This window comes from Oncorhynchus mykiss, unplaced genomic scaffold (genome assembly GCF_013265735.2).
Source record: "Oncorhynchus mykiss isolate Arlee unplaced genomic scaffold, USDA_OmykA_1.1 un_scaffold_527, whole genome shotgun sequence".
Classification (NCBI taxonomy): Eukaryota; Metazoa; Chordata; class Actinopteri; order Salmoniformes; family Salmonidae; genus Oncorhynchus; species Oncorhynchus mykiss.
This window is the reverse complement of record NW_023493974.1, coordinates 33,342-56,281: the sequence shown is the minus strand read 5'-3', so window position 1 is coordinate 56,281 and position 22,940 is coordinate 33,342. Positions and strand designations below refer to the sequence as shown.

The following is a 22,940-nucleotide window of genomic DNA, read 5'->3' as shown; positions in this document are numbered from 1 at the left end:
AGACTTGGTTCATGCCTTAGTTTATATTTCTGATGAAATATACATCATTCTGAAATCCAATAAAACTAGAATACTGAAATCAAGACATAGACCCACATCAGAATAATGTTAGTCATTCTGTATAGAAGAGAAGATTCTGCTCTGAGGGATTCTAGAACAACATGCTGATTCTGCTCTGAGGGGTTCTAGAACAACATGATGATTTTGCTCTGAGGGATTCTAGAACAACATGATGATTCTGCTCTGAGGGATTCTAGAACAACATGATTATTCTGCTCTAAGGGATTCTAGAACAATCCTGTTGATGTACTGTCAGATGGAAACACTCTAACCCAACATGTAGATTCTACTCTGTGAATGACGAGGTTTGTGGCACAGATCATTATCATGAAATAACAGACAACAGTTCACAGTAAACACAGACTATCATTGTGCACACCCCTATACAACCCTATTACATAGCATCAGCAAGGTACATAAAACACTGACACCATCCCTTTAAGCCCGATAGATAGGTCATCCCTTTAAGACCTCAAATATACAGATGTTCTGTATATTTAAAAAATGAGTTTAAAAAAATTATTATTTACAAAAATACTTTGCTGTGTAAACTTTTTATTTTCATTCCAACCAAAGGCCCTAACCCTCTAACCCCGTCTAACTCTCTGTCTAACTCTAACCCTCTAACGCCCTGTCTAACTCGAACCCTCTAACCCAGTCTAACTCTAACCCTAACCTCCTGTTTAACCCTGCCCCCTATCTAACCTTAACCTCCTGTCTAACCCTAACCTCCTGTCTAACCCTAACCCCGTCTAACCCTAACCCCGTCTAACCCTAACCCCGTCTAACCCCAGCCCCGTCTAACCCCAACCTCCTGTCTAACCCCAACCTCCTGTCTAACCCCAACCTCCTGTCTAACCCCAACCTCCTGTCTAACCCCAACCTCCTGTCTAACCCCAACCTCCTGTCTAACCCCAGCCCCCTGTCTAACCCTAACCTCCTGTCTAACCCTAACCTCCTGTCTAACCCTAACCTCCTGTCTAACCCTAACCTCCTGTCTAACCCTGTCTTCCTCTTTTTATCCGGTAGCATGTTGTAACATGTTTCCCCATGCTTCCAGTAGTAGCACACCCATTGGGTTTGTTTCAGAAAATCATTCCCTTCAACATAACCCTACAACTCCTCAGGTCCTGATGGCTTCCTTATAGAAGGGTGATAATGTTGGCATCGGTCACTGTGAAACAAGGCATTTCCTTTCCACATTAAAACATAAAACACAAAAAAATCCCTTTCATGCTTAACTTTAACGCTGGAAAATAAGTGAACATTAAAAACAACTAGAAAACAACGAATTCCCAAACAGTCCAACTCCTCATAGGATGATCAGTAGTGACCAGGGTTCCATCAGGGTTCCATGATGACATGACAGACACCAGGGTTCCATGATGACATGACAGACACCAAGGTTCCATGATGACATGACAGACACCAGGGTTCCATGATGACATCAAAGCCACCAGGGTTCCAGCAGTCAGGAGTCCAAGTCTTCTCCAAAGGAAGTTGAACCTAACTCTAACTTTCCTCTGTTCTCCTGCTGAGTCCAGAACAGGAGCAGAAGATGCAGCACTCTGGTCTGGCTGGTCTTAGAAAATAATGTACAACCTGGAACCATAAAGGATTCTTCGATTTTCCCCATAGGAGAACCCACTGACAATAGCTATTTTTGGTTCCAAGTAGAACGGTTTAATTAATTCAAGGTTCTACGTGGAACAGTTTCATCACTAAAAGGTTCTAAGTAGAACCTGTTTCACCACCAAAAAGTTATACCTGGGACCAAAAAGGGTTCTCCTATGGGGACAAGAAAAGAGCCCTTTTAGAAAAGCCATTTTTTCTGAGTGTAGTTGTAGTCAGTCAGTCTAGCAGGGAGTCTGGTCTGGAGTAGCCAAACAGTCTGAAGTCTGGTTCATACAGCCTGTAGAGACTCCTCCTGGCCACTAGGGGCACCCTGCTGAACCAGTCCTCCTGCCAGCTGCTGGCCGTGTGGTTCCTGTGAGAGGGGGGGAAGTCAACCACGTTGTCCACCTTCAAAACCCTCAGCAGCTGTTCAGCATCCTCCTCAACCGTCTCCAGCTGACCCACAAAGTCATACTGGGAGGGGGCAGGGGAGAGAGGGGGAGAGAGAGAGAAAGTTAACCCAAACAAATTGACTAGCACGCACCAGCATCAGTCTGTGTTGTCTGTTTTCTTCTTTGTTAACAGTATCCCTTTCCGTCTCATAGTGAGAGAATGAACAGCAAACCTGGTTTCAAGAAACAGATAATGCAACGGCTCTCCCCTATTGGACCTAGATAGTGTGTGTGTGTGTGTATGTATTGATATGTAGGCTGTGTGTGCCATTTTTAAATGTATGTAGTTCTGTCCTTGAGCTGTTCTTGTCTATCAATGTTCTGTATCATGTTCTGTGTTCTGTGCTCTGTGTTCTGTGCTGTGCTGTGTGTTCTGTGCTCTGTGTTCTGTGCTCTGTGCTCTGTGCTGTGTGCTGTGTGCTCTGTGCTCTGTGTGGACCCCAGGAAGAGTAGCTGCTGCTTTTGCAACATCATTTGCCTCATCAATCTACACACAATAACCCATAATGACAAAGGGGATACTGGTTTTTACAAATAAAATACCAATATTTACCCTCAGTAGACAGGGGTCATTTTCATAGAAATACAATTTGTTTTGTTGACATGTCCAAAATTGATATCTTTGAACATGTCTGTAACATTTGATTTGCCCCAAGACACAGTTTTGGAAATCCCTACAATTGCAGAGTTGCCTGAGTACCAACCCAATTGAAAGGTTGCTGCTTAAACAAAACAATAGAAAAGGCTCGACTTCCCTTATATTCTTGTCTACTAGATGAAATGGCTGACCCATTGGCAAAGGTGAAAAAACAATGGGAAGCAGATTTACACAGTGACATGTCCTCTGATGAATGGTCCTTATGACTGAACATGTTCAATACAACCTAGAAAGAAATGGGTAACACATTTATACAAGCTTGTTGAATGGCTGTTGGAGATGCAGCTGAGCCACAGGATCAATCAGTCCTATCTTAAGGACCCGTCCCTCTACTGCACTGGTAGAATAGTAGAATCCATGTTATTTGTAAAGTAGTGGGAACTGATGTTTGCTGGTCTGATAAATGCAGAACTCTTCTTTCACAAGAAGGTGGATCTTGTTGGCCCTTACTTCTGCCAAAATACTTATTCTTAGACATTGGATAATAATCTAGTATTTTCATATATTACCTGTATTTGACAGGGGTGGCATAGCCGGTAGACCTGTCTCCAGTGCTCGTTGAAGGGGGCGTCGCTCTCCGTCTTGGGGTCCAGTAGGTATTGGACGAACTCTGAGAAGGAGGGGCGGATTCCCGCAGGAAACGCGTCGCCCACTGCCGCGGGAGGTTCAGAGTGGTTACCATAGCGACGGAGCATGAGCAGAGCGAATCGGCGGTAGAATTCCTCGTTGGGCTGCTCAAACTTGTTCCGATACGCTGAGATGAGGCGGACGAACGGATCTCTGACGAACAGGAACTTAGTGTACTTCTGGAGCTTCACCTTGACAATAAACAAAACCACCTTTATTAAAACCACCTTCAAAACAAATACACAGTGCATTTGGAAAGAATTCACATTTTGTTACGTTGCAGCCTTATTTTAAAAATGGATTCAATATGTTTTCCCCCCTCAATCTACACACAATACCCCATAATGACATCACAATACCCCATAATGACATCACAATACCCCATAATGACACCACAATACCCCATAATGACACCACAATACCCCATAATGACATCACAATACCCCATAATGACATCACAATACCCCATAATGACATCACAATACTCCATAATGACATCACAATACCCCATAATGACAAAGGTACAAGTTGATACAGGTTTTTAGAAATGTTTTAAAATGTATTACAAATAAAAACAGATATACCTTATTTATAATAAGTATTCAGACCCTTCGCTATGAGACTTGAAATTGAGCTCAGGTGAATCCTGTTTCCATTGGTCATCCTTGAGATGTTTCTACAACTTTATTGGAGTCCACCTGTGATAAATTCAATTGATTGGACAGGATTTGGAAAGGCCTGTTTATATAAGGTCCCACAGTGTATGTCAGAGCAGAAACCAAGCCATGAGGTTGAAGGAATTGTCCGTAGAGCTCCGAGACAGGATAGTCTTGAGGCACAGATCTGGGGAAGGGAACCAAAACATTTCTGCTGTATTGATGGTCCCCAAGAACACAGTGTCCTCCATCATTCTGAAATGGAAGAAGTTTGGAACCACCAAGACTCTTCCTGGAACTGGCCGCCCGGCCAAACTGAGCAATCGGGGAAGAAGGGCCTTGGTCAAAGAGGTGACCAAGAACCCGATGGTCACTCTGAAAGAACTCCAGAGTTCGTCTGTGGAGATGGGAGAACCTTCCAGAAGGACAACCATCTCTGCAGCACTCCACCAATCAGGCCTTTATGATAGAGTGGCCAGACGGAAGCCACTTCTCATTAAAAGGCACATGACAGCCCACTTGGAGTTTGCCAAAAGGCACCTAAAGACTCTCCGACCATGAGAAACAAGATTCTCTGATGAATCCAAGATTGAACTTTTTGGCCTGAATGCCAAGCGTCACATCTGGAGGCACCATCCCTACAGTGAAGCACGGTGGTGGCAGCATCATGCTGTGGGGATGTTTGTCAGCGGCAGGGACTGGGAGACTAGTCAGGATCGAGGGAAAGATGAACGGTGCAAAGTACAGAGAAATCCTTGATGAAAACCTGCTCCAGAGCGCTCAGGACTTCGGACTGGGGTGAAGGTTCACCTTCCATCTCTGGAGAGACCTGAAAACAGCTGTGCAGCAACGCTCCCCATCCAACCTGACAGAGCTTGAGAGGATCTGTAGAGAAGAATGTGAGAAACTCTCCAAATACAGGTGTGCCAAGGTTGTAGCATCATACCCAGGAAGACTCTACGATGTAATCGCTGCCAAAGGTGCTTCAACAAACTACTAAGTAAAGGGTCTGGAAACTTATTTAAATGACATTGAAGTTTTATTTTTAATATATTTGCACACATTTCTAAAACTGTTTTTTGCTTTGTCATTATGGGGTATTGTGATGTCATTATGGGGTATTGTGATGTCATTATGGGATATTGTGATGTCATTATGGGATATTGTGTATAGATTGATGAGGGGGAAAAAACAATTTAATCAATTTTAGAATAAGGCTGTAACGTAACAAAATGTGGAAAAAGGGGTCTGAATACTTTCCAAATGCACTGAATACATCACTTTCAGCTTTATATAATAAATTAAACCAAATGTGCCAGCTGTGAACTGACCACCAGCAGGGTGCATGTCAGCTGTTAACTGACCACCATCAGGGTTCATGTCAGCTGTTAACTGACCACCATCAGGGTTCATGTCAGCTGTTAACTGACCACCATCAGGGTTCATGTCAGCTGTTAACTGACCTTCATCAGGGTTCGTGTCAGCTGTTAACTGACCACCATCAGGGTTCATGTCAGCTGTTAACTAACCACCATCAGGGTTCATGTCAGCTGTTAACTGACCACCATCAGGGTTCATGTTAGAGGTAAGAGATTAGAAGTGAACTGACCTTCATCAGGTGTCGTGAGAACTTCCCGTAGCGTTTCCAGAACTTGTTGAAGGTGAAGTGGAGGCTGCTGTTGTGGACCATCTCCTGAGGAACCGCCAGAGGGTCCCTGTACGGAACTCCCTCCTGGAGCAGACTCTCACTGAGCACGATCATGATCCTCTTCCAGTTACTACACGCCACCTACAGTCAATATAAATATACATACAATATACAGTGGGGCAAAAAGGTATTTAGTCAGCCACCAATTGTGCAAGTTCTCCCACTTAAAAAGATGAGAGGCCTGTAATTTTCATCATAGGTACACTATGACAGACAAAATGAGAAAAAAAATCCAGAAAATCACATTGTAATATTTTTTATGAATTTATTTGAAAATTATGGTGGAAAATAAGTTTTTGGTCAATAACAAAAGTTTCTCAATACTTTGTTATATACCCTTTGTTGGCAATGACAGAGGTCAAACGTTTTCTGTAAGTCTTCACAAGGTTTTCACACACTGTTGCTGGTATTTTGGCCCATTCCTCCATGCAGATCTCCTCTAGAGCAGTGATGTTTTGGGGCTGTTGCTGGGCAACACAGACTTTCAACTCCCTCCAAAGATTTTCTATGGGGTTGAGATCTGGAGACTGGCTAGGCCACTCCAGGACCTTGAAATGCTTCTTACGAAGCCACTCCTTCATTGCCCGGGCGGTGTGTTTGGGATCATTGTCATGCTGAAAGACCCAGCCACGTTTCATCTTCAATGCCCTTGCTGATGGAAGGAGGTTTTCACTCAAAATCTCACGATACATGGCCCCATTCATTCTTTCCTTTACACGGATCAGTCGTCCTGGTCCCTTTGCAGAAAAACAGCCCCAAAGCATGATGTTTCCACCCCCATGCTTCACAGTAGGTATGGTGTTCTTTGGATGCAACTCAGCATTCTTTGTCCTCCAAACACGACGAGTTTAGTTTTTACCAAAAAGTTATATTTTGGTTTCATCTGACCATATGACATTCTCCCAATCTTCTTCTGGATCATCCAAATGCTCTCTAGCAAACTTCCGACGGGCCTGGACATGTACTGGTTTAAGCAGGGGGACACGTCTGGCACTGCAGGATTTGAGTCCCTGGCGGCGTAGTGTGTTACTGATGGTAGGCTTTGTTACTTTGGTCCCAGCTCTCTGCAAGTCATTCACTAGGTCCCCCTGTGTGGTTCTGGGATTTTTGCTCACTGTTCTTGTGATCATTTTGACCCCACGGGGTGAGATCTTGCGTGGAGCCCCAGATCGAGGAAGATTATCAGTGGTCTTGTATGTCTTCCATTTCCTAATAATTGCTCCCACAGTTGATTTCTTCAAACCAAGCTGCTTACCTATTGCAGATTCAGTCTTGTGGACAGGTGTCTTTTATACTGATAAGTTCAAACAGGTGCCATTAATACAGGTAACGAGTGGTGGACAGAGGAGCCTCTTAAAGAAGAAGTTACAGGTCTGTGAGAGCCAGAAATCTTGCTAGTTTGTAGGTGACCAAATACTTATTTTCTACCATAATTTGCAAATAAATTCATTAAAACTCCTACAATGTGATTTTCTGGAATTTTTTTTTTCTCATTTTGTCTGTCATAGTTGAAGTGTACCTATGATGAAAATTACAGGCCTCTCTCATATTTTTAAGTGGGAGAACTTGCACAATTGGTGGCTGACTAAATACTTTTTTGCCCCACTGTATACAGTACCAGTCAAAAGTTAGGACACACCTATTCATTCAAGGGTTTTCTTTATTTTGACTATTTTCTATATTGTAAAATAATAGTGAAAACATCAAAACTATAAAATAACACATATGGAATCACGTAGTAACCAAACAAGTGTTAAACAAATCAAAATATATTTTCTATTGTAGCCACCCTTTGCATAGCTTTGCACACTCTTGGCATTCTCTCAACCAGCTTCATGAGGATTGCTTTTCCAACCGTATTGAAGGAGTTCCCACATATGCTGAGCACTTGTTGGCTGATTTTCCTTCACTCTGCATTCCAACTCATCCCAAACCATCTCAATCTCAAGAGGTGGGGTGATTGTGGAGGCCAGGTCATCTAATGCATTACTCCATCACTCTCCTTCTTCTAATCCCTACACAGCCAAGTAAGACCCAGCACCACATTGGACAGTAGGTATGGGCTTCTTTTCTGCATCTTTCTTTTAACTCCACTGGTGTGCATGGCCAAAGACCTGGCCAAAGACCTCTACTTTTATGTCATCCTAAAAATGTAAACGCCTGGAGATTGCTAAACGGCATTGGAACTTGGATTGGAACCTGTGCAATGGTCAGATTACATAAAAATAGAGCTCTTTGGCCAAGCACACCAGTGGTGGGTTTGACTCCGAGTGGCACAGCGGTCTGAGGCACTGCATCTCAGTGCTGAGACCCTGACCTGTTCACCTGACGTGCTACCTTGTCCGGACTTTATTTATTTGTTTAACTCTCTCTCTCTACCGCACCTGCTGTCTCTAACTCTGAATGCTCGGCTATGAAAAGCCAACTGACATTTACTCCTGAGGTGCTGACCTGTTAAACCCTCTATCAATCAATCAAATGTATTCATAAAGCCCTTCATACATCAGCCGATATCACAAGGTGCTATACAGAAACCCAGCCTAAAACCCCAAACAGCAAGCAATGCAGATGTAGAAGCACGGTGGCTAGGAAAAACTCCCTAGAAAGGCCAGAACCTAGGAAGAAACCTAGAGAGGAACCAGGCTGTGAGGGGTGTTCAGTCCTCTTCTGGCTGTGACGGGTGAAGATTATGGCCAAGGTGTCCAAGATGTTCAAACGTTCATAGATGACCAGCAGGGTCAATTAATAATAATCAGGGGGTGCAACAGGTCAGCACCTCAGGAGCTAACCACTGTGATGATTATTATTATTTGACCCTGCTGGTCATTATGAACATTTGAACAACTTGGCCATGTACTGTTATAATCTCCACGCAGCACAGCCAGAAGAGGACTGGCCACCCCTCACAGCCTGGTTCCTCTCTAGGTTTCTTCCTAGGTTCTGGCCTTTCTTGGGAGTTTTTCCTAGCCACCGTGCTTCTACATCTGCATTGCTTGCTGTTTGGGGTTTTAGGCTGGTGTAAAAATGGCTTCATGAACATATTTGATTTGATTAGAGGCATCACTACAGGTTCGAATCCAGGCTGTATCACAACCGGCCGTGATTGGGAGTCCCATAGGGCGGCGCACAATTGGCACAGCGTCGTCCGGGTTTGGCCATCATTGTAAATAGGTCAGTTAATAATTTGTTCTGAACTGACTTGCCTGGTTAAATAAAGGTTAAATAAAACAATATGAGCCCGTGGCCGTTTGTGTGTGTGTGTGTGTGTGTGTACCTTGGGGACATAGCAGTATATGATACCGTGGCGGTCGTCGACGATCAGGTGATCCAGCTCCCTGTTGGGGATGTCGTCAAACGAACGGTTCTTTCCCGGAAAAGCCAGGTCATCACCATGGTGACAGAGGTCATGGAGACGCTGCCGCCTTCTCTCCTGAAAAGAGAGAGAGTGGGGAGAGAGCGGAGGGGGGAGAGAGCGAGAGGCATGAAAACAAGAGTGAGAGGTGAGAGAGAGAAACAAATTTGACCCCAATAACTACTGTGGGATATTTGTCAACAGCAACCTTGGGAAAATCCTCTGCATTGAGCAAATGTCAAATTGTATTTTTTTACCAAATTACTGTATGATAGACCACGTACTCACCCTGCATACCCTAATTAACAAACAAACTAACTAAAAGAAAGGCAAAGTCTTCTCATGCTTTGTTGATTTCAAAAAATATTTGACTCAATTTGGTATGAGGGCCTGCTATACAAATTGATGGACAGTGGTGTTGGGGGTAAAACATACGACATTATAAAATCTATGTACACAAAAAACAAGTGTGCAGTTAAGATTGGCAAAAAAAAAAACATTTCTTTCCACAGGGTTGTGGAGTGAGACAGGGATGCAGCTTGAGCCCCACCCTCTTCAACATATATATCAAGGAATCGGTGAGGGCACTAGAACAGTCTGCAACCGGCCTCACCCTACTAGAATCTGAAGTCAAATGTCTACTGTTTGCTGATGATCTGGTGCTCCTGTCCCCAAACAAGGAGGGCCTACAGCAGCACCAAGATCTTCTGCACAGATTCTGTCAGACCTGGGCCCTGACAGTAAATCTCAGTAAGACAAAAATAATGGTGTTCCAAAAAAGGTCCAGTTACCAGGACCACAAATAAAAATTCCATCTAGACACCGTTGCCCTAGAGCACACAAAAAACTATACACAACTCGGCCAAACATCAGTGCCACAGAGCTGTGATCGATCTGAGAGACAAGGCAAGAAGAGCCTTCTATACCATAAAAAGGAACATACCATTTAAAATCCCAATTAGGATCTGGCTAAAAATACTCGAATCATGTTATAGAACCCATTGCCCTTTATGGTTTTGAGGTATGGGGTCCGCTCACCAACCAAGAATAAACTAAATGAGACAAACACCAAATTGAGACATGCATGCAGAATTCTGCAAAAACATCCTCTGTGTACAAAGTAAAACATGCAGAGTAATGTATGCAGAGCAGAATTAGGCCGATACCTGCTAATTATCAAAATCCAGAAAAGAGCTGTTAAATTCTACAACCACCTAAAAGGAAGCAATTCCCAAACCTTCCATAACAAAGCCATCACCTACAGAGAGATGAATCTGGAGAAGAGTCCCCTAAGCAAGCTGGTTCTGCGACTCTGTTCATAAACACAAACACAAACAGACCCCACTGAGTCCCAGGACAGCAACACAATTAGACCCAATCATGAGAAAACAAAAAGATAATTACTTGAGACATTGGAAAGAATTAACAAAAAAACTGAGCAAACTGGAATGCTATTTGGTCCTAAACAGAGAGCACCGTGGCAGAATACCTGACCACTGTGACTGACACAAACTTAAGGAAAGCTTTGACTATGTACAGACTTAGAGAGCATAGCCTTGCTATTGAGAAAGGACGCCATAGGCAGACCTGGCTAGCAAGAGAAGACAGGCTATGTGCACACTGCCCACAAAATGAGGTGGAAACTAAGCTGCACTTCCTAACCTCCTGCCCAATGTATGACCATATTAGAGACACATATTTCCCTCAGATTAAACACAGACCTACAAAGAATTAAAAAACAAACCCAATTTTGATAAACTCCCATATTTACTCGGTGAAATACCAGTGCGCCATCACAGCAGCAAGATGTGTGACCTGTTGCCACAAGAAAAGGGAAACCAGTGAAGAACAAACACATTTAAGTTTGATTTATTTTCCCTTTTGTACTTTAACTATTTGCAAGTGATAAGACATTTGAAATGTCTTTATTCTTTTTAACTTTTGTGAGTGTAATGTTTTCTGTAAATTTGTATTGTTTATTTCACTTTTGTTTATTATCTACTTCACTTGCTTTGGCAATGTAAACAGATGTTTTCCCATGCCAACAGAGCCCTTACATTGAATTGCATTGAGAGGGAGGGTTAGGATTACCTGTCCTAGTCGTTTCTCGGGGTCGATGGGCGTCAGATGGACTTTCCACTCCCTCCGGGGAACGTACCGCTCCTCAGCGTGCTCTGATTGGTTGGCAGAGTCTGGGGGGGCGGAATCTGTAGGATCATTGGTTCCCTCCAGGAACTGGTTTACGAAGGCATTGATGTCAGAGAGGAAGGAGGGGGTTGGGTGTGTGGGGGAGTGGTGAGGGGCGGGCCGGGGGGAGAGGGGGGGCAGGTAGAGGTGAGAGGCTCCAACGTCGTCCCAGTAGAGAATAATCAACAGGATCATAAAGACTGAACCCAGAACCAGAGAGACACGGAACCACCTCCACTTCCCCATGTTGACACCCTTAACACAAGTAGCAGAGAACATAGACTGTTACACAAACACTGTTACACAAACACACTAGAGGTCGACCCATTAATCGAAATGGCCGATTAATTAGGGCCAAATTTCAAGTTTTCATAACAATCGGGAATCTGCATTTTTGGACGCCGATTATGGCCGATTACATTGCACTCCACGAGGAGACTGCGTGGCAGGCTGACTACCTGTTACACGAGTGCAGCTAGGAGCCAAGGTAAGTTGCTAGCTAGCATTAAACTTATCTTATAAAAAACGATCAATCTTCACAACTACACATGGTTGATGATATTACTAGTTTATCTAGCTTGTCCTGCGTTGTATATAATCGATGCGGTGCCTGTTAATTTAGCATCAAATCACAGCCTACTTTGCCAAACGGGGGATGATTTAACAAGCGAATTCACGAAAAAAGCACTGTCGTTGCACCAATGTGTGCCTAACCATAAACATCAATGCCTTTCGTAAAATCAATACACAAGTATATATTTTTAAACCTGCATATTTTGTTCATATTGCCTGCTAACATGAATTTATATTAACTAGGGAAATAGTGTCACTTCTCTTGCATTCTGTGCAAGCAGAGTCAGGGTAAATGCAGCAATTTGGGCTGCCTGGCTTGTTGCGAACTGTGTGAAGACCATTTCTTCCTAACAAAGACCGTAATTAATTTGACAGAACATAATTATGACATAACATTAAAGGTTGTGCAATGTAACAGCAATATTCAGACTTAGATAAAATACGGAACGGTTCCGTCTTTCACTGAAATCATTTATGTTTTGTTTTCAAAATGATAGTTTCCGGATTTGACCATATTAATGACCTAAGGCTCGTATTTCTGTGTGTTGTTATAATTAAATCTATGATAGAGCAGTCTGACTAAGTGGTGGTAGGCAGCAGCAGGCTCGTAAGCATTCATTCAAACAGCACTTTCCTGCGTTTGCCAGCAGCTCTTCGCTGTGCTTCAAGCATTGAGCTGTTTATGACTTCAAGCCTGTCAACTCCCGAGATTAGGCTGGCAATACTATAGTGCCTATAAGAACATCCAATAGTCAAAGGTATATGAAATACAAATGGTATAGAGAGAAATAGTCCTATAATAACTACAACCTTGTCGTATTGATGAGACCAAGGCGCAGCGTGATATGAATACATACTTATTTTAATAAAGAAAGAACACTAAACAAAATAACCGTGACGCTATATAAACCGAGTGCTGACAGGCAACTACACATAGACAATAACTCACAAAACCAAAATGGAAAATGGCAACCTAAATAGGATCCCCAATCAGAGACAACGATAAACAGCTGCCTCTGATTGGGAACGAATTCAGGCCACCATAGACCTACATTTACCTAGACATACCAAAACCCCATAGATGTACAAAAACCCTAGACAAGACAAAAACACACATAGCACCCTCGTCACATTCTGACCTAACCAAAATAATAAAGAAAACAAAGATAACTAAGGTCAGGGTGTAACAAAACCTAAAACTTTTTCCCTGGGAATATTGAAGACTCATGTTAAAAGGAACCACCAGCCTTCATATGTTCTCATGTTCTGAGCAAGGAAGTGAAACGTTAGCTTTCTTACATGGCACATATTGCACTTTTACTTTCTTCTCCAACACTTTGTTTTTGCATTATTTAAACCAAATTGAACATGTTTCATTATTTATTTGAGACTAAATTGATTTTATTGATGTATTATATTAAGTTAGAATAAAAGTGTTCATTCAGATTTGTTGTAATTGTCATTAATACAAATATATATATAAAAATCGTCCGATTAACCGATATCGGCTTTTTTTCGTCCTCCAATAAATCGGTATCGGCGTTGAAAAATCAGAATCGGTCGACCTCTAAAACACACACACTGAATTCAGGACTTGTGAAATTAATAATTTAATTAATTTATCCAAATAATTTAACCTTCTTTTTGCTGGTCTGGCTTTCAAGTTTGTCTATGAAAATGCCCTTTTTTTATTATCACAATTAAAACCAGAATCATGCTTAATGCACATTCACTAATAATGACTCACTTCACGTAGCAGACATTATAGAAAATTACCAAAGATCTCATAAACAATCTCTCAAGCACAAGCCTAGGTGCTAGTGCAGGGGTGGGCAATTCCAGTCCTCAGGGCCTGATTGGTATCAGTTTTGTCCCAGCTAACACACCTAACTCCAATAATGACCTAATCATGAGAAAAAGTCGCTAACTATAGTGACAAAGTTGCTAAATATAGGGACAAAGTCATTGGAAGGGTCTGAAAAGTTGCTAAATATAGGGACAAAGTAACTAAATATAGCGACAAAGTAACAAAATATAGCGACAAAGTAACAAAATATAGGGACAACGTATCAAAATATAGGGACAAAGTAACTAAATATAGGGACAAGTCATTACAAATAGCGCCAAAGTAACTAAATGTAGGGACAAGTCATTACATATAGCGGCAAAGTAACTAAATATAGCGACAAAGTAACTAAATATAGGGACAAAGTAACTAAATATAGGGACAAAGTCACTGGAAGGGTCTGAGAAGTCACTAAATATAGGAACAAAGTAACTAAATATAGGGACAAAGTAACAAAATATAGGGACAAAGTAACAAAATATAGGGACAAAGTCATTGGAAGGGTCTGAAATGTTGCTAAATATAGGAACAAAGTAACTAAATATAGGGACAAAGTAACTAAATATAGGGACAAAGTCATTGGAAGGGTGTGAAATGTTGCTAAATATAGGAACAAAGTAACTAAATATAGGGACAAAGTAACTAAATATAGGGACAAGTCATTACATTAGCAGCACTGGTAAGAATTGTTAGTGCCAGTTGCTATCAAACGGAGCACAGCCATTGGTTCCCCAACATTCTGGGCAGTGCTTAGCGAAAGGTCAGCTGAATGTAAAATAGGCCTACAGTATCAGTTCAAATGAACTGTCTGGGAAAGGAGATGGTGTGATCACTTTGGCCGCTCATGATAACATTGTTGCACTGATGCATTGCAAATAGTTGCACAGGACAGACAGAGAGATGAGCACAGTGTAAAAGAAGACCCAAAAGAATTGACAGCATTAGAATAATGGAAATCACTTGCAAACCACTGCAGCAACAAGGCAAGCAATGACATGCTGTAAAAGATGCGCAGGATAAACAGCATGTTTCATTAAATCTACTCGAGCAGTCTTTATCAAACCCAGGTATGTGGACCGGCGCCGGTCCATGGAGGAATGCTTGTCGGTCTGCAGAATATTTGTCTTGAATATGTTTGGGGGGTTATTTGGTCCACGGCATATATTTGACTCTTGCCCTAGGACCACTTGCGAAGTATAGCAACACCAAATACACACACACACAAGCTAGCCCTGCTCCACAGTCTGCATGCTCTCTGGCCGTGTCTAGACTTGACAGTTCATGCAGCTTTTGTATTCTGATCATTGAATTCCGACACGTCATGGATCTGCACCTACATTTAAATGTGTCTACTTTGTCCACATTGTGTCCAGATTCCCTTGACTGAAATGCCAGTATGCATTCTGCAAACAGTGGAACAGGCTAAATCTGATAATAACACGACAACCTGATAGCAGTTGCCCACTATCCAGCTAACTTATGTAGCTAGACAGCCAGCTAGCAAAGCTAAAGAGACACGCTAGGAATGGATTTCCTCCAACGTTTAATGGAAAAAGGTGCCTCGCTCCCAAAACACGTTTTCTGGAGATTTGTGGGTGAAGTACTGATAACGTCTCCCACTGTATGTGCTTTCGGCAGCCTGATAGTCCAGACTGAGGAGAAATCCGCACATAATGCATCCCTGACCACCTCCCGGAGTGGTCACCCAGATATGAACACAATCAGACTTTTGTGCATCTAGACTTGTCTTTTCAATGCGATCTTCGTATTCTGTTAGCAGAAGTCGCATGTAAGTGTCAAGCGTAGACACCCAGCCTCTTTCTCCCTGGATTTGTTTCAAAGGAAAGCTGCCTACCAAAACCGGTCTGTGTGATATGTCAGACCTGCCTCAGCAACAATGCTATGAAGCCATAAAACATTTGCTGACATTTAGAAACAAAGCATCAACATCTCAAGGATAACATAGAGCTACAGAGCTACTATTTTTATTTCTTAACTGGTTATTGAAGCGCTCTTCCCATTCTCCATTCAAGTGCTTAGGTAATGGTAAGTAGGCTTCAGCGTGTCACACACCACTGCAATGAGCTGGAGGCAGAATGCATTTTAAAAACATACTTAATTGTGTGAAACCTTAACGTTTTACTTCAAATTATGAGGCACTTTGCTTCAAAGTAGCCGAGCCAAAATCCATTTCTATAAATGTGGAGGCATTTATTTTAGGGCGGCAGGTGAGTGGAGCTGAGTCCAGCTGAGTGGATAAGAGCATTGGGCCAGTAACCGAAAGGTTGCTGGTTTGAATCCCCGAGCCAACTAGGTGAAAAACCTATGGATGTGCCCTTGAGCAAGGAACTTAACACTAATTGCTCTGGAAAAGAGCATCTGCTAAATGACTAAAATGTAAAAAAAATAAAAATAAAGATTTCCATATGACATTGAAACCAGTAACCTATTTCTCTCGTGTTTTATTAGTTTTCAAATACATTTGCTTTAATTTTACAGTAGCCAAAGGCACAATCCTAGTCATATTAGCATCCCATGCTAGTTGATGATAATCCTGGTCATATTAGCATCCCATGCTAGTTGATGATAATCCTGGTCATATTAGCATCCCATGCTAGTTGATGATAATCCTGGTCATATTAGCATCCCATGCTAGTTGATGATAATCCTGGTCATATTAGCATCCCATGCTAGTTGATGATAATCCTGGTCATATTAGCATCCCATGCTAGTTGATGATAATCCTGGTCATATTAGCATCCCATGCTAGTTGATGATAATCCTAGTCATATTAGCAATCTTCAAAGTGCATCGGAATTTGGTAAGAAGGACTTCATTGCATCCTGTAGTTGCATGTTCTGCCAAAATGAATTACCATAATGTAAATGTAATTCTGTCATTCTGAGCACTGTGGGTGAATTACCATAATGTAAACATTCTGAGCACTGTGGGTGAATTACCATAATGTAAATGTAATTCTGTCATTCTGAGCACTGTGGGTGAATTACCATAATGTAAACATTCTGAGCACTGTGGGTGAATTACCATAATGTAAATGTAATTCTGTCATTCTGAGCACTGTGGGTAAATTACCATAATGTAAATGTAATTCTGTCATTCTGAGCACTGTGGGTGAATTACCATAATGTAAATGTGATTCTGTCATTCTGAGAGCACTGTGGGTGAATTACCATAATGTAAATGTGATTCTGTGGGTGGATGCCATAATCAGATTACCAACCAATGCATATGGGTCCAGAGACACATTTTCCTAACGGAAACCCTGGTACGTACGCACACGCACACTAAGGACCTATAACCTATTACTACTAATAATAAAGGTTATGTGGCTGTCATTCCAATTATTATTATTTTTATTGATGTTTTACTAGTGATATTCTTCCTACTGTTCTTGCTATTGCAGTTGTTGTTGTTGCATCTGCCCCTCTCAGATAAAAATATAGTAATTACTATTCCATCTCTTCTGAAGTGTTCTCTGTGTTAAAACACAGAGCTTCACAGTTATTTTCCAACCATTCTAAATATGGAACTCTGCAGCTATAGTGTGTCACTTCCTCTTCCTGTAGAGATGTACACACACAATTCTGTAGTTAGAAGCAGAGGAGAGAAGAGGGAGGGGAGGAGAGGAGAGGAAGACAGGAGAGAGGAGAAGAGGAAGAGAGTGGAGAGATGAGAGGAGGGAGAGGAGGACAGGAGAGAGGGGAGGAGAGATGAGAGGAGGAGAGACAAAAGGAGGAGTGGAGAGGAAAGGAGGAGAGGAGGTTAAAGGGAGGAGAGGAGGGAGAGGAGGGCAGGAGAGAGGAGGGGAGGAGAGATGAGAGGAGGAGAGATGAGAGGAGGGAGAGGAGGACAAGGGAGAGGAAGGCAGGAGAGATGAGGAGAGATGAGGACAAGGGAGAGGAGGGCAGGAGAGAGGAGGGGAGGAGAGATGAGAGGAGGAGAGATGAGGAGAGGTGAGAGGAGGACAGGAGAGGAAAGGACTGGAGAGAGGAGGATAAAAGGGAGGAAAGGAGAGTGGGGGAGAGGAGAGAGGGGAGGAGTCTGTATGCTCCAGGAAGAAATAAGACTATTAGTCCGATTCCTTCACTCACTGTTCCACACAACTCGCATAGGAAACATGGGACTGACACACACACACGTCTCACCTTCAGCTAGATGATATAAGAGCAGATGGGTTAGAGATTATGGTTAGGTTATGGGTTCAGATACACCGTTATTACAGCGGGGTTTAGTCACGTGCAGCAGCAGCAGCCCGGTTGGGTCTCGCGAATACAATGTCGCCTTTCACAGCGCAAGGCGAGGAGCGAACAGAACGGGCTTTACATCAGGAGCTGTTTAGAAACGGATTGAGCTGCGACTGATGAATATACATACTTCTAAGGGTGTGGGTTAGATGCATACACATGTTAGGGAAAGGAGATTCGGGCTGGGATGGAGAGAGGAAGGACAATTATCTGTGACTAGTTGCAGACCAGCGGTCTCTTCTCCTTACTCAGCCCTGTCAGACACCCTGTTTCCCAGCGGAGCGCAGCTCAGTGACACGGAGCTGTATCTCTCTGTACCATGTACTCTAACACTATCTATCATGACGTTAGAGACTCTTTATTACCGGAAACACAACTCACCTCCGCCAGGGTCTCGAGCTCTCCCCGTTCCCGCCGCGTCAGCTGAGATGCGCAAGCAGCTTATTTGTGTCCAGATCGAGAGGCTGTTCACAAAGCACGGAAACATCGCGAGAGTTTGTGCTCTGTTTCTACAGCGCGAGATGAATCAAAAGTATGGGGCCAATTGCATGTATTGAATTTAAAATAAATCATAAACATGGAAAATAAAGTTGAAAATGTAAACATGATATTTGCAAGGAAAGGTGAAATAATGGATGTTGAAATCATTTTTTTTTGTATACTGTGGAGAAAGATGCTGGTATATGTATGTTTACTCAGCCAGCGGCGATTCATTTGCAGTCTGGACGCGGAGGGGTGAACATCTCCTGCTCTGACTGCTGCTCGAGGACTGGGCCACATGTGAGTGCTTTGGGACGTGGGTGGGGCCCATGGCAGCACCTGCTGCTCATTGAGAAGAGTAAGACGTCAGAGTCTCCAAAAGTCTCTAATAACACCAGAAAAGGTCGCTAGATTTGTCGCTATTTTGAAAATGTGTCCTTAGAGGGGTCTGAATACTCGCTAAATATAGCGACAAAGTCGCTGAGTTGGCAACAGTGCCTTGAAGTAATTGTTTCCCTTGCTCTGCAAAGGCCACACCTTTGTGGAGTGATAGGTAACGATGCTTCGAGGATGTTGATGTGTGCAGAGGGTCACAGGTATGGGTGAGGAGAGGGACGGAAACAAAACTGTTACACAGCATGAGAAGAGCTAGGGAATTGATGGGGGAACATGTGTCTGAGTTGAGAACTAGCACTGGACTGTAACTATGGGAATACATTATCGGAAATGCTACTCGATCGGCTGGTGTGTGGGATTAATGATGACAGGATACAAATACGCTTGTTATCAGAGCCTAATCTCACGTTTAAGAATGCAATCCTACTGTCCCTGGCCATGGAGTGCACATAGAAATGCTCTGGATTTGCAGGCAAGGGGCACGACTCTGTGTCATACAGTAAAACAGCTCTGAGCGCGCTGTGTTTCGAAGAAGGGAAAGCTGCGGGCAGCAGCCAATAGAGCCGGTTATCGTTGCAAAGGCAAACATGCCTCGTTTGACTGTAAATTCAAACATGAAAAGTGTTATGCATGTGGAATAATAGGACACCCCCATTAAACTCAACATGTACACAGGGGAGAAGATGACTATGATTGGAGTTGCTGATATTAAAGTGGAATATCAAGGACAAAATAAAAGTCTGTATCTCTTAGTATTGGAAGGAAATGGCCCCAGTTTACTAGGGAGAGGTTGGCTGGAGGAAATACAATTGAACTGGGATGAAATCAAACATGTCACCACAGAGACATTGACACTACAGCAGGTGGTTTCAAAGCATGAGTGTGTTTTCAAAGAAGAGCTAGAGACATTAAAATAGGTTCAAGCTACCATTCATGTTGCTGCAGATGCTACTCAAATCAAATGTATCTTCTTACATCAGCTGATATCTCAAAGTGCTGTACAGAAACCCAGCCTAAAACCCCAAACAGCAAGCAAAGCAGGTGTAAAGGGTTAGGGTTAGAGGGTTAGGGTTAGAGGGTTAGGGGGGGGGGGTTAGGGTTAGGTTTCTAGTTTTGAGTCGGTTGATCCACTTCCATCTCTGACACGTGGAAACCGGAGGGGGGAAGGGAGGGGGTGCACTCCACATCATATGCGCGTAGGCCGGAGGGGTCCGGGCGCGGCCGGCCAAAGTAGTAGGCCCCATGGTTGCCCACTTGTAGATTAACCCGTTGGTTGGGTTTAAAGACTGTCTGTCTGTAGGGTTAGGTATGGTTTTTAGAATGGTTAAGGTTAGGGTTAAGGTTAGGGTAAGGTATAGTTTTTTAGAATGGTTAAGCTTAGGGTAGGTCTGTCAACTCGACGTAGGATCAGGCAAAACCCTTGAGTTGCGTACCTTATGCAGGTCCGGTCCTCGGTTGGTTGCCATGTATCCATGTCGAGTGGTATGGTCATGATGTCTAGGTCCGCTATGTCAACGGAAGTGGAAAGCATAGTGCAACCTAGGAGTTTACTCTCTGTCGGATCCTTTTTTAGCTCCACGTTGTCTATGTATTTACTTCCGTGTTCGTCAGTCTTTTGGTCCTGGATGTTTTCAATCATGTGTGTAATTTGGAGTTATTCCCTTCCAGGATCCTAACTCTGAATTAACCCATGTCTAGTCGAATCCAGCTGGTCTGTATGGGTATACTCGGTGTGGGATCAGGCAAAACCATCGAGTTGCGTACCTTGTGCAGGTCCGGACCTCAGTTGGTTGCCATGTGTCCCTGTCAAGTGGTTTAGTCTTTAAACTACCAGTGGTTTGAGCAGACAAAAACCCAGACGGCGGGCCCTCTCTACGGTTGTCATGCATCCGCCCCTGGAGTCACGTCCTGTGTTTCGGTAGGTGTATGGAGGGTTTAGGATCAGGCAAATCTTCTCTGGCTTTCGTTGCCATGTGTCCATCCCCACCATCTCAGTCGTAGGTGATTCAGTGGTTTTGGGTGATAATGACCAGTGGAGTTACTCCCTTCCAGGATCGTAACGTTTCCAGAGGTATATCCTCCCTAGACAGTGAATTTGTTCGTAGTACAAGTAAAAAGGTGGTTCGGTTGTCCAGGCTTAGTGCCGCGGGGTAAAGAGTCCCCCAGTAAAAAATTGTTTTATTATTTATTATTATTATTTATTTATTTAATTATCCAATTCTCCGCCAGACGTAATCTGGGCACCCCAGGGATTACACGGCGGAAGCGAAACCTCCAGCCGCAGCGCCTGACCCAAAAGCCCCACTTTTCGAGGACTTAACTGCCCCAACCCGCTAGGATGAAACACGCGCTACTGAACATACTGCCAATCCAATTCTAAACTGGGGTAGATGGTCGTTCAGCGCGGTACGTGAGTGTCCTGTTTTTGTGGGGCTGGGAGGGTTGAGCCGATTGGTCTGCCAACAGGACCCCGAGAGGTCCCGAAGGAGTCCGGTCTATCCATTTCCTCCTGTCTTCTTGCTTGGTGTATGGAAGAGCCTAATTGCTGAGGGTTTAAATCGCTGCGGCGGAGTCGCCAGGTCGGGGTCCCCCGAGTAAGTAGTTGGAGAAAAAAGTTCTTGTCCGTTGGGGGTGTTGGTGGGTGTCTACAAAAACGTTTTTTTTAGAAGGTTGGTGAAGTTTTTTTTTTTTTTTTTGGTTGAATTTGGTCTATTTTATTGTTTCTTTTCGTCAAGGGTCCATGGTCATGGTAACCCCGAGTTCAAGAAACTAAACCCCCCCCCCCCCCCCCCCAAAAAAAAAAAAAAAATATATATATATATATATATATACATACACATACATACAGTGCCTTGCGAAATTATTCGGCCCCCTTGAACTTTGCGACCTTTTGCCACATTTCAGGCTTCAAACATAAAGATATAAAACTGTATTTTTTTTGTGAAGAATCAACAACAAGTGGGACACAATCATGAAGTGGAACAACATTTATTGGATATTTCAAACTTTTTTAACAAATCAAAAACTGAAAAATTGGGCGTGCAAAATTATTCAGCCCCTTTAAGTTAATACTTTGTAGCGCCACCTTTTGCTGCGATACCCCAAGCGACTTACAGCTGTTATGTCTCTATCAGTTTTGCACATCGAGAGACTGAAATTTTTTCCCATTCCTCCTTGCAAAACAGCTCGAGCTCAGTGAGGTTGGATGGAGAGCATTTGTGAACAGCAGTTTTCAGTTCTTTCCACAGATTCTCGATTGGATTCAGGTCTGGACTTTGACTTGGCCATTCTAACACCTGGATATGTTTATTATTGAACCATTCCATTGTAGATTTTGCTTTATGTTTTGGATCATTGTCTTGTTGGAAGACAAATCTCCGTCCCAGTCTCAGGTCTTTTGCAGACTCCATCAGGTTTTCTTCCAGAATGGTCCTGTATTTGGCTCCATCCATCTTCCCATCAATTTTAACCATCTTCCCTGTCCCTGCTGAAGAAAAGCAGGCTCAAACCATGATGCTGCCACCACCATGTTTGACAGTGGGGATGGTGTGTTCAGCTGTGTTGCTTTTACGCCAAACATAACATTTTGCATTGTTGCCAAAAAGTTCAATTTTGGTTTCATCTGACCAGAGCACCTTTTTCCACATGTTTGGTGTGTCTCCCAGGTGGCTTTTGGCAAACTTTAAACAACACTTTTTATGGATATCTTTAAGAAATGGCTTTCTTCTTGCCACTCTTCCATAAAGGCCAGATTTGTGCAATATACGACTGATTGTTGTCCTATGGACAGAGTCTCCCACCTCAGCTGTAGATCTCTGCAGTTCATCCAGAGTGATCATGGGCCTCTTGGCTGCATCTCTGATCAGTCTTCTCCTTGTATGAGCTGAAAGTTTAGAGGGACGGCCAGGTCTTGGTAGATTTGCAGTGGTCTGATACTCCTTCCATTTCAATATTATCGCTTGCACAGTGCTCCTTGGGATGTTTAAAGCTTGGGAAATCTTTTTGTATCCAAATCCGGCTTTAAACTTCTTCACAACAGTATCTCGGACCTGCCTGGTGTGTTCCT

At 43.1% G+C, this 22,940-nt stretch overlaps 1 protein-coding gene across 1 annotated transcript; it reads right to left on the bottom strand.

Moving 5' to 3' along the window:
- Window positions 1-1,894: 1,894 nt before the first annotated feature.
- On the bottom strand, window positions 1,895-18,482 carry LOC110518050 (carbohydrate sulfotransferase 12). The gene is made up of 6 exons (XM_036974401.1): window positions 18,380-18,482; window positions 11,219-11,569; window positions 9,050-9,205; window positions 5,677-5,856; window positions 3,294-3,602; window positions 1,895-2,148 (listed from the first exon to the last, which is right to left on the bottom strand). Exons 2-6 carry the CDS (start codon window positions 11,558-11,560, stop codon window positions 1,912-1,914), a joined length of 1,224 nt encoding a protein of 407 aa, XP_036830296.1. The 5' UTR covers window positions 11,561-11,569; window positions 18,380-18,482; the 3' UTR covers window positions 1,895-1,911.
- Between the last annotated feature and the right edge of the window lie 4,458 nt (window positions 18,483-22,940).